At 38.2% G+C, this 13,942-nt stretch overlaps 1 protein-coding gene across 3 annotated transcripts in view; it reads right to left on the bottom strand.

Annotated features, from left to right (window-relative positions):
* Positions 1 to 13,942, bottom strand: part of sfmbt2 (Scm like with four mbt domains 2) — a 417,083-nt gene that overhangs the window by 181,334 nt on the left and 221,807 nt on the right. For all 3 annotated transcript variants that reach the window (XM_028814085.2, XM_028814102.2, XM_028814094.2), the window contains one exon: positions 9,672 to 9,769. In XM_028814085.2, coding sequence (XP_028669918.1) covers positions 9,672 to 9,769 — 98 coding nt within the window. The remainder of the gene's footprint in view (positions 1 to 9,671; positions 9,770 to 13,942) is intronic.

The following is a 13,942-nucleotide window of genomic DNA, read 5'->3' as shown; positions in this document are numbered from 1 at the left end:
AGTGAGAGCTGCTGTTGACATAGTTGCACCTGAAAAGACAGTTTAAAAAAATCTTCTAGCATTGTTATACCATGGAAGACCCAAAGAGTGTCTGATTTAAAGAGAACATGCCGTAGAGCTGAGCGTAAATTGAGGAAGACTAAACTAACTATCCACTATGAAATATTAAAAGTTAAAATAACAGAATACAATAACACAGTCCGTCTTGAGAGGTGCTGCTATTTCTCTAAGATTATAAATAACAATGCTAGTAATCCCAGAGTCTTATTCTCGACGATTGATTGTCTATTAAACCCAGGTAACTCAAGGAATGCCTCCTAAGTACTTCCAGTAAAACCTGTGAGGCTATTGCTGTATTTTCAATCAAAAAATTAATGATATTAGAAATAACATAGTATATCTCCCCAACACTAAGGATCCTCCTAAACCCCAGCATTCCATTATAAACAAATTAAACTCACTAGGATAGATTTACCTGATTTGCATAAAATAATTTCTCAACTGAAACCCTCCACCTGCGTCCTTGACCCAATACCAACAAATTTTTTCAAAGAAGTATCGGGCGTGCTAATTGATAATGTTCTTGACATAGTAAATACGTCATTAGATATGGGGGTCTTCCCAGAATGTCTTAAGACTGCTGTAGTTAAACCCCTACTTAAGAAAAATAACCTTGACCCCTCTGCTCTTGAAAATTTTAGACCCATCTCTAATCTGCCTTTCTTAAGTAAAATTCTGGAGAAGGCAGTCATTATGCAGTTAAATGACCACCTCAATAAACATGCTATTCTTGATAAATTTCAGTCAGGTTTTAGAACAAATCACAGCACAGAAACTGCACTAGTTAAAGTAGTAAATGACTTGCGGGTAAATGCAGACAGAGGCCATTTACCTGTTCTCATCCTCTTAGATCTGAGTGCCGCATTTGACACCATTGATCATAATATTCTTAGAAATCGCCTTAGTCAATGGTGGGCCTCTCTGGCAGTGTCTTAAATTGGTTTGAATCCTACCTGGCAGGGAGAAAATTCTTTTTGTGGTAATTACAACTCAAAGACACATGATATCTATCCTATATGGTGTTCCACAAGGCTCTATCCTGGGTCCCGCTGCTCTTCTCAATCTACATGCTTTCCGGTAGGTCAGATTATCCCAGGCACAATGTGAGCTACCACAGCTATGCTGATGACACACAGCTGTATTTATCAGATAGCACATGATGACCCCCGATTCCTTGATTCACTAACACAATGTCCTGACTTGTATTTCAGAATGGATGAATAGTAATTTCCTCAAGCTAAATAAAGAGAAAACTGAAATCTTAGTGATTGGCAATAAAAGTCAAGGACAGAGGTAAAAAGCTTAGGGTAACTGTTTGACTGTAATCTGAATTTTAAATCGCATATTAATCAGATCACTAGGACAGCATTTTTTCACTTACGGAAACATAGCAAAAAGTTAGACCTCTTATATCATTGAAAGATGCTGAGAAATTAGTTCACACGTTTGTTTTTCAGTCGGCTAGATTACTGTAATGCAATCCTCTCAGGAATACCCAAAAAAGGACATAAATCGTTTGCAACTAGTGCAGAATGTAGCTGCTAGAATCCTAACCAGGAAAAGAAAATCCAAGCACATTTCTCCAGTTTCGACATCACTACACTGGTTACCTGTGTCATTCAGGATTGACTTTAAATTCTGCTTATGGTTTATAAAGCCTTAAATATCTCACCCCATCTTATATATCGGAATGTCTGACATCTTATATTCCATATCGTAATCTCAGATCCTCATATGAGTGTCTCCTTAGAATTCTAAGAGCAAAACTTAAAAGAAGTGTGAGGCGGCCTTCTGCTGTTATGCACCTAAAATCTGGAACAGCCTGCCAATAGGAATTCGCCAGGCTAATACAGTGGAGCACTTTAAAAAAACTACTGAAAACACATTATTTTAACATGGCCTTCTCATAACTTCACTGTAATTTAATCTGATACTCTTACTTTTCCGGTGTCCTTTTGGTGGTGGCTTGTGCCACCACCATCTACTCAAAGCACCGTGATGTTCCAACAGTGATGGATTAAAAGCCAGAAGTCTGCATGACCATCATCATCAAGTCCTTCCGTGAGAACCCTAATTACAAAGAGGACTATTTCATTTATGTTAAGTAGAATGCCCAGAGGGGATTGGGTTGGTCACGTGGTCTGAAACCCCTGCAGATTTTATTTTTTTCTCCAGCCGTCTGGAGTTTTTATTTTGTTTTTTCTGTCCCCCCTGGCCATCGGACCTTACTCCTTTTCTATGTTAACTAATGTTGTCTTATTTTAATTTCTTATTTTGTCTTTTATTTTTCTTTTCTTCATTATGTAAAGCACTTTGAGCTACTTTTTGTATGAAAATGTGCTATATAAATAAATGTTGTTGTTGTATGAGTGCATTTTGCTCCATGGTTAATTTAGGAGCTAGCTGGCCATGCCTCATATACGTGCCGAGGCAGGTGGTTCAGTCAGCTGCCTCGATGGTGGTGCAGAGGCAATGGCTTGACGTATCTGCACCCAATTAAACAGGCAGTAAAAACAGAAACCTGCACAGAGATAAGGGAAGAAAACAAAAAAGAAAAACTAAAGAGGCAAAGAGAAGAAAGACTGAGGATAAGTAACAGGAGAGAAAGCAGAAGGCAGAGAGAGCCAGTGTGAGCATGTAACAGAGGCAGACAGCCATGAAGGAGAACCTTGAGAAAGCATGAGGCAGATGCTCGGGGCTGCTGTAATAAATCGCTTCAGCTGAGCAATTCAGGGAGCTGGAGTGACCAGGAGTTGTGTGACTTACTGTGTTATGTCTGGGAAGGTGGCAGGAGTTGGACAGAGGAGGCTCTGCTTGAAGTTTTGCTGAGAACCATGGACAGCAAGACAGCATGGACCCATGCTGCCCGGCTGGTGGGCCATGAACAGCAGGGACCCAGGTCATTTGAAAAGGATGGCTGCGACTGTCAATTGGGCGTCTCCTCTTCCTCAAGGCCATATGAGAGGTAAGCAGAGGAACCATTGATTTTTGAGGGTTGAACCGGGGACTGAATTTTAAAGGATAGCTTCCTGCAGTATTTTAACCTCACTTTTATGGATTATTTATTTGACTGTGTTTTTAACCTCCACTTGTACTAGGAATGATTTTATGGATTACCAGGATGCTCGCCCACCCCCGGGTTTGGTTAACTGGATATATAATTTAAAGAGATTGTTATTTTCATGGGAATTGTTACATATGCATTATTTTCACTTTTACTTTAAAACATTAGTAAAAACAATATTTGGAATTAACTTTTCTTCAATTATCACATTGAATTTTGATTCCATGTTTGGACTTACATCGTGACAACGCAACGTATAATTGCCTGTGAGTGAATATCGTTTCTTTCTCTCTAATAAATAAAATGACTTTTTCGAATGTTTGTCCATGCTCTTTCTTCTTTGCTCAGTCACTGAAATGTCATCTAGATCGTATAAAATTATTGTCCTGATAAAATTTATGAGCTGAGAGCGCAGGAAGTGTGTCTGCCAAAAGCATTCACACGACTGAGGTTAGATGACTGTGGTCTTGTTTGAAAATGATTGTAAGTAGGGTGTGACTTGAAAGAATCTAATGGCAAAAGTCACCATCTCATGGGGACTTGCTTCCAAAGGTTGTAAGTATGGTGTGACTTGAAAGAATCTCATGTTAAAAGTCTCTATCTGACCGGGACTTCATACCACGCCAACGTTTTTTAATCTTTTAATTCTCGCTGGCAACACAAATTAGACAATTTACAAATCTCCGACTTAAAGTTTCAATCTGAAAAAACATATTCAATCTCTTTTTGCTGTTCCGTTATTTCACCGAGTAACAATTTCCGCTTGTTTGCGCTAATGCGATCTTTATTATCCTGTTTTTGAGACTTTTGAATTTTCGTACTTCCATTATCTCTAACCTGCTCTGCATGTGTACTGCGCCTCATCTTGTGGGACGTGTAACTGTCTTTCCGAGAAAATCATGTCTCGTCTACAAGATTTTTTTTTATAACAGAGAGATTTATTTATTGACACTGGAACACCGTACTGTTTTGAACACTCGGATTTGGTACTTTAGCACTATTCATGTTTACACCTACCCCTTGTTATGTGAGTGTCCTCATTTGCCTGGGTCATCTCGGTGACGGTACTGACGGTGGCGGTTTGAAGGGACTCCTGGAGGGAACCGGTAGCGTGGAGCTGACCCACACCGTCACATGAACCAATTTGTAATCCTGTCATAAACCTCAGAAGCACACAATTTTAAGGGTAATCTCATGATATCATGATAATCCCCAGTACCTCTAGATAGATAGATAGACAGACAGATAGATAGATAGATACTTTATTAATCCCAAGGGGAAATTCACAAAAACCAGCGCAGCCAGTTCTTCAATCTTATTTGAGATTGAGTTCACATTTCCCAGAATCACAGAAGGCACCGAAGGCTTAAAACGCCACTCTAAGACCAATACAAACACTAATGCCTATGTGGGACTCCTAGAACATAAGCGCACCCCCATATTTTTCACCTTGGTTATAATTACAGAATAACATTTTATAACCACCAACTCTCTATTAGAGCAAAGTGGTGGCTTTGAGGCTAGGGATATATGCCAGCAATCAGAAGTTTGCTGGTTCAAATTCCGTAAATTCCAGAAGTGACTCTACGACATTGGGCCCTTCAGCAAGTCCCTTAACCTGCAATTGCTCCGTCCTGGGTATGACATTAACCTGCATCCAGCCCTGCAAGGAGGCCCTCCAACTTGCAGGGAAAACTCAGGGGTTGGTAGCAGGATTGGCATTGCAGCCATTGTAAAAATCCTCACATTGTTTCACTCCATTTGAACTAGTGTGGTGCTGATATGTCACCCATTGTATGGCTGCTTCCTAATTTGGGATCCTGAGGTGGTTTGTTGTGTGGTGGGTGTAGCAACACACTGTGTCAGTGCATGCAACCAACATCCTCCTCCTCCTAACTGGCTATTAAAAAATCCAGTATATCATTACCACATGATATTTTATATTAACTGGGGCAGAAGTTATAAATCCAAATAAGACAGTAAGTCTTGGTAACAAAACAATAAGATGTAGTTGGTTGTGTAGCACAAACATCTAATTTTCTCAAAGCCATAAATGATTCTATTGTTCAGATAGTGAATTGCATTGTATAATTAAAAGACTAAATTGTAGAGCTGCGGTATATGCCAGGTTTTTCTCCTACAACTCTGTGCTTTTTAACTGCAAAAGAAAAACTTCTTCCAGCATAATATACTTTGATGCCTGATGTATTTTACAGCTCATACCCTCTCTTCCAATTATTTTATGGTTTTCACAGTTTTAGTTAGTCCAGCTCTGGAATACTTCAATGCAAATAACATTTGATATATAGGTAAAGAAGTAACTCCAAATTCAGTTTAAACACACTGGAAGATGTGAAATAACACTAGTACATTTTGTATTTAAAAATGCTGTGTTTAAATGAAAATAATCTTTGTTCACACTACTGTTTTCACATTGTTTACAAAAGTTCCTCCATTAACATAAGGACGGCCAAAAACACATATGGTGTTGACATTCACCTATACTGGGCATGCACACATCAGCGATAAAATCCTTGAAAAGACAGTAACACCGCTGCTGTTGCCACTGTAGGATTTCCTGCAAAACTGTACCAACCGGTAAATTATTTGCCTTTTACATGTAAAATTCAAACTGTACAAAATGCAATTTAGATGCACACAGGTAAGCAACACAACAAACGGCATGAAAAGCAGCTGCTCTATGTCCACTATGTTGGAATATGGTTTTCTTCTGTTAAGGGTGTGGCAGACAGCCTGGGCCCTTGCACGGCGGGATGCTTATATGATGGAAGGAACAGGGGAGAGAGTGGACTCAGGACATTATCTCCCCTGGGATGCTAGAGGGCAGCCCACTTGGGTGACTGTAACACCACGGATTCCCACAGAGCACACTGGGAGTTGGAGTTCGCTACAGCCCTGTTGGGTTCCATGAGTGCCGCCAAGGGAAGCTGTGGAGACTGCAGAGCCTATGAAGTCGGGCTTTCGCCACACCTGGGAAGCATGGCCATCTTAACAGTATTATAGGCCTCCGGGCAAAGCAGTGCACTGAGGCCCCTACCTACACAACCACTCAGCAAGTCACAACATACATAGGTTAGCATGGGGCCCCTATGCTTCCGGGGCCCCCAGGCAACTGCCCAGCATGTACATGCATTAAAACAGTCCTACTGAGAGTACTTCCGGAACATGCTAATGGGCCACCTGCAGTGCTCCCACGTGTGGCTTAAAGGGAGCCAGCTGCCGCTACTCCGGGTGTCAGGAGGGAAAAAGATGAAGATTGTGGGAGGAGGAGAGGAGATGAAGAAGAGGAACGACATAAAAAGAGAGAGAAAGAGAAAGAAGAAAAGTACTGTGTTGCTTTGTGTCTGTGTCTGTGCTTGTGTATAGTGCTGTTGTGGGGAGTCAGACAGAATCGCTTCCCCACTTAAATAAAAGTGTGCTGCTTGTGTTAAACTTGTGGACATGAAAATGGAGACCAATGTCTATATTTTTAAATGAAATGTAGTATTGTGGATGTGCTGTAGCCTTAAACTATGTGCAGGGTTGGGGGAAGCCAGTGTCAGAAAAAAGGTAGGAGCCAACCTTGGACAAGAGGATAGTCCTCTGCAGTACTTGGAAAGAGCATTACACAAAACAAATTTTGATTTGAGAAAGAATCTGTTGGCAAACATGTTTCCACTATTCCATGTGTTTGATAATACATTTTAGCATTATACTTGAGATTCTGAAGTTTCTCCACAGTCATCTTGGAGTTTACTTAAGGCAGAATCCTTAAATAACAGGTCCTTGTCCTTTGCAGGGTGGGTCAATTGAAAATTCACTTAACCTAACATGTGAACTCCATGCAGGAATCCGAACCCCAGTCGTTTTTTGTGTGAGGTAGAAGCACTACCACTGCACCACTCTTCTGCCCTGCCGGAATTTAGTCAATGCTAAAGTCAGAAAGTAAACCAGTGATTGCAAGCTTTTTATGTTAGTAATAAGCACTGCATTTTAAAAACCTGTTAACATTGCCATCAAAATCTGTTAACAATAAAACTACTCATCATCCATCTTCCACTCTGGGCTGACACAATAAATTCTTAAGGGTGCTTGACTTTACATATTGATTGATGGTTTCGTATTTACTTTGTCTCCTCAGCATTATGAGTAACATAACGCTATAAGAAATGTGATAAGAAAAATAAATTACTGCTGTTTATAGTTACATTGGGTGAAGATAAGGAAAGAAATCTTTTCATCTGAAAAAAAAATGATATACAGGATCATGAACCTGGACTAACACCATGGGCCTGGCTAGAAATAAAGTAGCAGGAATTACCTGACAGTAGATAAAAATCACACAAATCCTGGTGACAGAAATGGCATTATTTTATTATAACATCTCTGCCAGCAATCATGAACAAAGAGGTTAGTAAAATTACCCTCATTTTACATTTCAAATATGGACTTCTGTGGGTTGATTCCATAACATTTTCTGTCACAAAAAGTAGAAAGAAAGTAGAAATATGAACTCTGTTAGTTTTTGAAGGCGTTCATTTGAGAGCTAAAATCAAGAGAATTAGATATTTCCAACACATGACTTTTCCCCTATACAGTGGAACCTCGGTTCACGACCATAATTCATTCCAAAACTCTGGTCGTAAATCGATTTGGTCATGAACCGAAGCAATTTCCCCCATAGGATTGTTTGTAAATGTGACCATAAAGTATGCCAATACCATTAAATTAAAATCTGCAATGTGCACTTTAACCACGTCTGAAGTGTTTCATTTGTAACTTTAACCTGTGGAGCAGAGGGGTAAATCAAGGAAAAATTTTTCTTTGTCCCAAACATCATGTAGGGCACTATATAATTATGAATTGAATAACCATTGTGATACACTTATGACCCATCCAGGATTAATTCCTGCCTTGTGCCCAATGCTGATGAAATGGATTCTATTACACCAATAAGATACATTTTAAGAAACTTGTAAAATTGAAAATGAATGCATGAAAGAAATCTGGCATTTAATTATTTTTCTGACTCAACATATACAGTGGAACCTCGGTTCACGACCATAATTCGTTCCAAAACTCTGGTCGTAAACCGATTTGGTCGTGAACTGAAGCAATTTCCCCCATAGGATTGTATGTAAATACAATTACAATTAATCCATTGTAGACCATACGAACTATATATTTTTTTTAAGTTTTTAAGCACAAATATAGTTAATTAAACCATAGAATGCACAGCATAATAGTAAACTAAATGTAAAAACATTGAATAACACTGAGAAAACCTTGAACAACAGAGAAAATTAACACTGCAATAGTTCGCGCTATAGCGCTACTAACCGCTGGCTAAAAACACTTTTTTTTAAATGAGTTTTAAGCAAAGGGAAAAAAATGAACATTTGAAAAAATCCGCAATTTAATAAACCACCAAGAAAAGTAACATTGCAACAAAGCACACTCGCTGTAAACAGAAGTGAAAACAACATCAAGCCCAGTGCATTCTTTAACTGCCTTCCTACCTTATGCGTCCAGCCCCCCTCTCTCTCGTGCTGCCTGTGTGTGTGCGTCTGTCTCTCTAATGCTGCCTGTGTGTGTGTGTACACGGCTCTGCGCTGCCTGTGTGTGTGTGTGCGGCTCTCTCTCCTGCTGCCTGTGTGTGTGCGAGTCTGTCTCTCTCTCGCGTGCCTGTGTGTGTGTGTGTGTGTCGCGCTCTCTCACCTCTCTCTCTTGCTCGCTGCACAGGAAATGCACAGGGAGAGACTGAACCATGTACAAAACGAAAGGGAAACTGGCTTGTTCATATACCGAGTGTGTGGTTGTGAACCGAGGCAAAAGTTTGGCAAACTTTTTGGTCGTAAACCGATTTGTACGTGTACCAAGACGTTCGTGAACCAAGGTTCCACTGTATACTGTAAAGCTGTGAAAAACATTGCATACCGATACTTTACTATGGAATTAAACACATTTATTAAACAAATGGTTATTCTACTTCCCAAATTGTGCTTTAGTGGGCACCACAATTTGTACAAAAATGAATGATTAGCTTTGCAGAGTAAAATATGGAGTTTTGTAGCATTTTACAGGGCTAAGGACTGTTTTGAGTTATCCTGCCCACAGATTCAAATCTTGACACACAGAGAAAAAGACAATCACCCTAAAGTGGTCAGATCATTTTCAGTGATGCATACAATGTGGACATTTTTTGAAAACTCAATAGTTTGATTTGAATGAAAAATCTTGACCCTGTTATAATACTCCTCTTCTAAATGCATTTATAGTATATACTATATATACAGTAAACATGCTAAAGTAATATATTTATATATAATAACAGACATCCAAAAACATCTGATTACCAGTAAAATTACGTGATACTAGATAATAGGTGATTAATTGAACTAACTGGCATCAACAGTGTTCAGATTAAATCCTACCATTACTCATTTTAACAGAGAGGTATCCAATCCATTACAAAGTATTAATAAACAAACAACAAATGATATCTTTTATATTTAATCAGGTTATTTGATCACAACTGGTCTCTCACCTTAAAAACCTCCAGTGGCAGCGGGTTCTGAGTGGCTTCTTCTAGTGCATTCTCTAGGGTATCTTTCCATTCAGAAGCTGTTTTCAAATGAGCAATCTCTGGTGAGCAGAAAAGAAACCATGAAACAGAAACGATCAGAAGACTACAAAATTCTGTAGCTAAGAATGCAGAGATCAGGCACCTGCCCTTTGGTCCCTTCCCAGCTGTTCATTCTTTAGAGAGTTGTAGTAGAAATCTAACACTGGCCCTGTTAATAATAACATTTCCCTAGGGCCAAAACTATTCTGTCACCTACACTCAGATGGCTGACCTTGGTTGGAAATTGTATGCTGGGAACTAGTGGTTGGTCTTAGATATCTATTTCTATACAGAAACACCAAGTTCAGCAAAAAGGTACAAAATGTAAGCAAAATAAATTACTGTATGATTATTAAGGTTATTTCATAAAATAAAAATACAGCTACAAATCCTGAAATTACTAATGTGCAAAAAAGAAATATATATATATATAATATATATATATATATATATATATATATATATATATATATATATATATATGTTTGCAGTAAGGAGATTGTGGGATCATGTCCGGGTTCCTCCCTGTGTGAAATACACACCAATAGGAAGAGAAGTGAGCTATCAACAGAGTGTTGGGCTGCTGCAGGCAAGTAAGGGGGGCAAACCCCTGGTATATTATATAAACTCCTCAGTTTATCCAGATTTTCTTCAAAATTAATCAGCTGAAATGCAACGATTGTCCTAAAAAGGTGAAAAGGTAAGCCATAAACTCCAATGGTTGAAATTTAAAGTTTAGGTTAGAAAAAACTGAAACAAAAGTAAATTTCAGGATATTACACATGGGTCTTCCTCAGGGAACAACTAATAGGTTACAACCTACAGATGTTCTGCAGCAATTAAAATAAATTAAGCCTTGCAAGTTGATGCAAACAATTTGCATAGGTGTCACAACTTCTACTGATTACTTAAAAACCTTCTATCTGTCTTAAATCAAATTGTGGAACAGACCATGTTACTACACCTTCTGAAGTACTACAATATTCCAGTGACAGTGGCAAGAAAACGGCAATTAACAAATGAAATGAGACACTGTTATTACCCTTAGAACAGAGTGTTGGGCTGCTGCAGGCAAGTAAGGGGGGCAAACCCCTGGTATATTATATAAACTCCTCAGTTTATCCAGATTTTCTTCAAAATTAATCAGCTGAAATGCAACGATTGTCCTAAAAAGGCAAGTTTCTGAGGGTCACCAGCTTGTGTGATAGGCGCCTTACAGCACAAAAGCTTGAAGTACAGCTTAACAGTGGTCAAAAAACAAGTCTCAGTTTCTACTGTGAAGAGGAGACTTTGTGCTGCAGGTTTGACAGGACAAATAGCAGTAGGAAAGCCATTCATTAAAGGACAAAACAGAGCCTTGAATCCCGGATGGGCACTACTGCAGACCAGAAGAAAGTCTCTTCTTCACAGTAGAAACTGATACTTGCTTTTTGCTTTTTTTGAACACTGTAAAGCTGTGGTTGAAGCTGTCCTCACTCAGTTTGTTGCAAGCCCTACACATGGTAACACCATTCTAAATGTCGTCTTTGAAAAAATACAAATGTTTACCAAAGCGAAGACTGATAACTTGCAGAAAGCAGACTTCTTGGTGATGAGAAAGTATCTAGACAATATAGAATGGGAAAGTAAAAATTCAGCTATAAAATGATAGGTGGTGCCACTTCAGAGAGACCCTCTAATATAAGCTCATAATAGGTTTATTCTGAAATAAAGCAAAAAGACTAAAGAATTCTCTGAAATGGATGAATGACGGCATCATTAAAAATGTATCACTGCACAGGAAAATTTAAAAAACAGCCTAATAATTCTGACCCAGAGGAATGCTGGACACTACCGCAAGAGATCAGAAAAATAATTTGAAAGGTCAAAACAGAAACTGAAAAAAATTGTTGTGAAGCCAAAAAAAACAACAAGCAATTTTTTGAGTAATACTGCAGTAAAAATTCAGTAACAGAGAATTTAAGAACACTCAGGAACACAAAAGAAGAAATCAAAGAAATACCAAATAAACTGAACAAATATGTCACCTGAGTATTTATAAAGGGAGAAAGAAAAGAAATGCCCCATGTAGAAGTAAAAACAAACTCTTGACTTCATAGATTTTAAAACAGAAGAGTCAGATGTGATTCAAACCCTCAATTCAATTAAGACTAATAAAACGCCTGGACGTGATGAGATTTTACCAATTTTTTTGAAAGAAATGACAGAGGTCATCTATAAAAACTTATTAGGCAAATTTGAGGAGTCACTTGAGAAAGAAGTACCAAATGACTGGAAAATTGCAAGTGTGACTACACTCTTTAAGACAGGAGATAAAATGAATCCTGCTAATTACATACCAATAAGTCTGCCATGTGTGAAAAGCAAAATTATGGAAAATATAATAAGAAATAAATTAGAAAAATACCTGTACGAAAAAAACACACTAAATAACAGCCAGCATGAGTTTATGAGAAACTGATCCTAACAAACAAATCTTTTACATTTTTTTTTGAAGAGGCAACTACAATAACTGACAAAAGCAAAGCAATGCAACATAATTTACTTAGACTATCAAGAAGCCTTTGATATAATCCCAACCCAAAGATTCATTTTAAAACTATAGGCATAAAAAGTGTCCTACAAAACTGGATTTCAAGTTGTTTAATTGGCAGGACACAGAGTACATATAAGAGAAGAATGTTCTATGTGGAGTGAGGTCATCAGTGGAGTTCCTCAGGGGTCTGTCCTGGGTATGTTACTTTTGCTGATGTACATTAATGACACAGAATTCAGTATTGTTGGTAAACACGTGAAATGCGTATATGATATGACAATAAAAATGAAGGAATGACAGATACTAAAGAGGCAGCAGAAACAATTCAAAAAGAAACAAGCTTCACAAACACTTGAAAAATTCAGTTTAATGTAGAACAGTGCAAAGTGTTACACGTGAGCAATAGGAATGTCAACTATAAAGATGGGACACACTGTCCTACTTGAAGTAACCTTTGAAAAAGAATTTAAGCAATGTGCAGAAGCAAATGAAAAGGCAAATAAAATGTTAGGTTTTATCATTAAGTGTTGAATATAAATTATGGGATTTTATGGTTAGACTACATAAGACACTAGTGAGACCGTATCAGGAAGAAGTTTGTGCAATTCTGGTCACCATGCTACAAGAAAGTCAAAGCAGCACTTGAAGCTGTGCAAAAAAGAGAAAAACCAAGTGCATTCCAGGATTTACCGACATGATGTATTTTGACAGACTCAGAGAATTAAACCTTTTTGGTCTTGAGCAGAGGAGACTACATGGGGACCAAATCCAGGTGTTCAAAATTCTTAAAGGCATTGATAAAGTAGGTCAAGCACAATTATTTAAGTTTAACAGTGAATCACATACTCAAGGACACCAGTAGGAGGACCAAAGCCAGAAAGCACTTTTTCAGTCAAAGAGTTCTTGGAATCTGGAACAAACTACCAAGCCATGTAGTTGAAGCAGAAACCTTGACAACCTTTAACAGGTATCTGAATGAGATATTGGGAAAGCTTAGCTATTAGCTAAACAAACAAGCTTGATGGACCAAATGGTCTCCTCTTGTCTGTCAAATTTCTTATTTTATTATGTTCTTCTTTTTGCAGTGAGATAACAGAACTACCATTACACCACCCATATCTATTTTAAACTTTAGATAATTAAAAGTGAATGCTTGGCCAATAAATCATAATGCTTTTGTTATTCAACACATAAATTAAACAATATATTGCACTGGACATTTTTAGGTCAATTACATACATCCATTTACTTTCTCAAACTCTTTTGATGCCTAAAACCGTTTCTGACAATATCAGGTGAAAGCACAAAAATACCCTTGATTGGTTCTAGTCTATAACAAGGGATAAACAGAATGTACTAGGCCATATTCATTCATTTTTCCAAACCAACTTATTCCTTTACAGCAATCTAGTGAGCTGAATACTGCCCTAGTAATATCTGGTGCAATGCAGAAATCACCCCTGGGCACAGCACCAGTCCATTACAAGGCTCGCTAAACTGAATATATATTTATATTTTTTATTAACATTGCTCTCTTTTTGCTTCACAATTAAGTTTTGTGTTGTCAGACATGTAGGCATAGTGGTCAAGAGGGGCCGAGGGGGCACATTTGCAAACACCCTTCTAATTTTACCCACAGCTTCGAGTGACCAGACAA

Source organism: Erpetoichthys calabaricus, chromosome 1, assembly GCF_900747795.2.
Source record: "Erpetoichthys calabaricus chromosome 1, fErpCal1.3, whole genome shotgun sequence".
NCBI lineage: Eukaryota > Metazoa > Chordata > Cladistia > Polypteriformes > Polypteridae > Erpetoichthys > Erpetoichthys calabaricus.
Note: the sequence above shows the minus strand (reverse complement) of the source record. Positions and strands in the feature narration are given on the sequence as shown.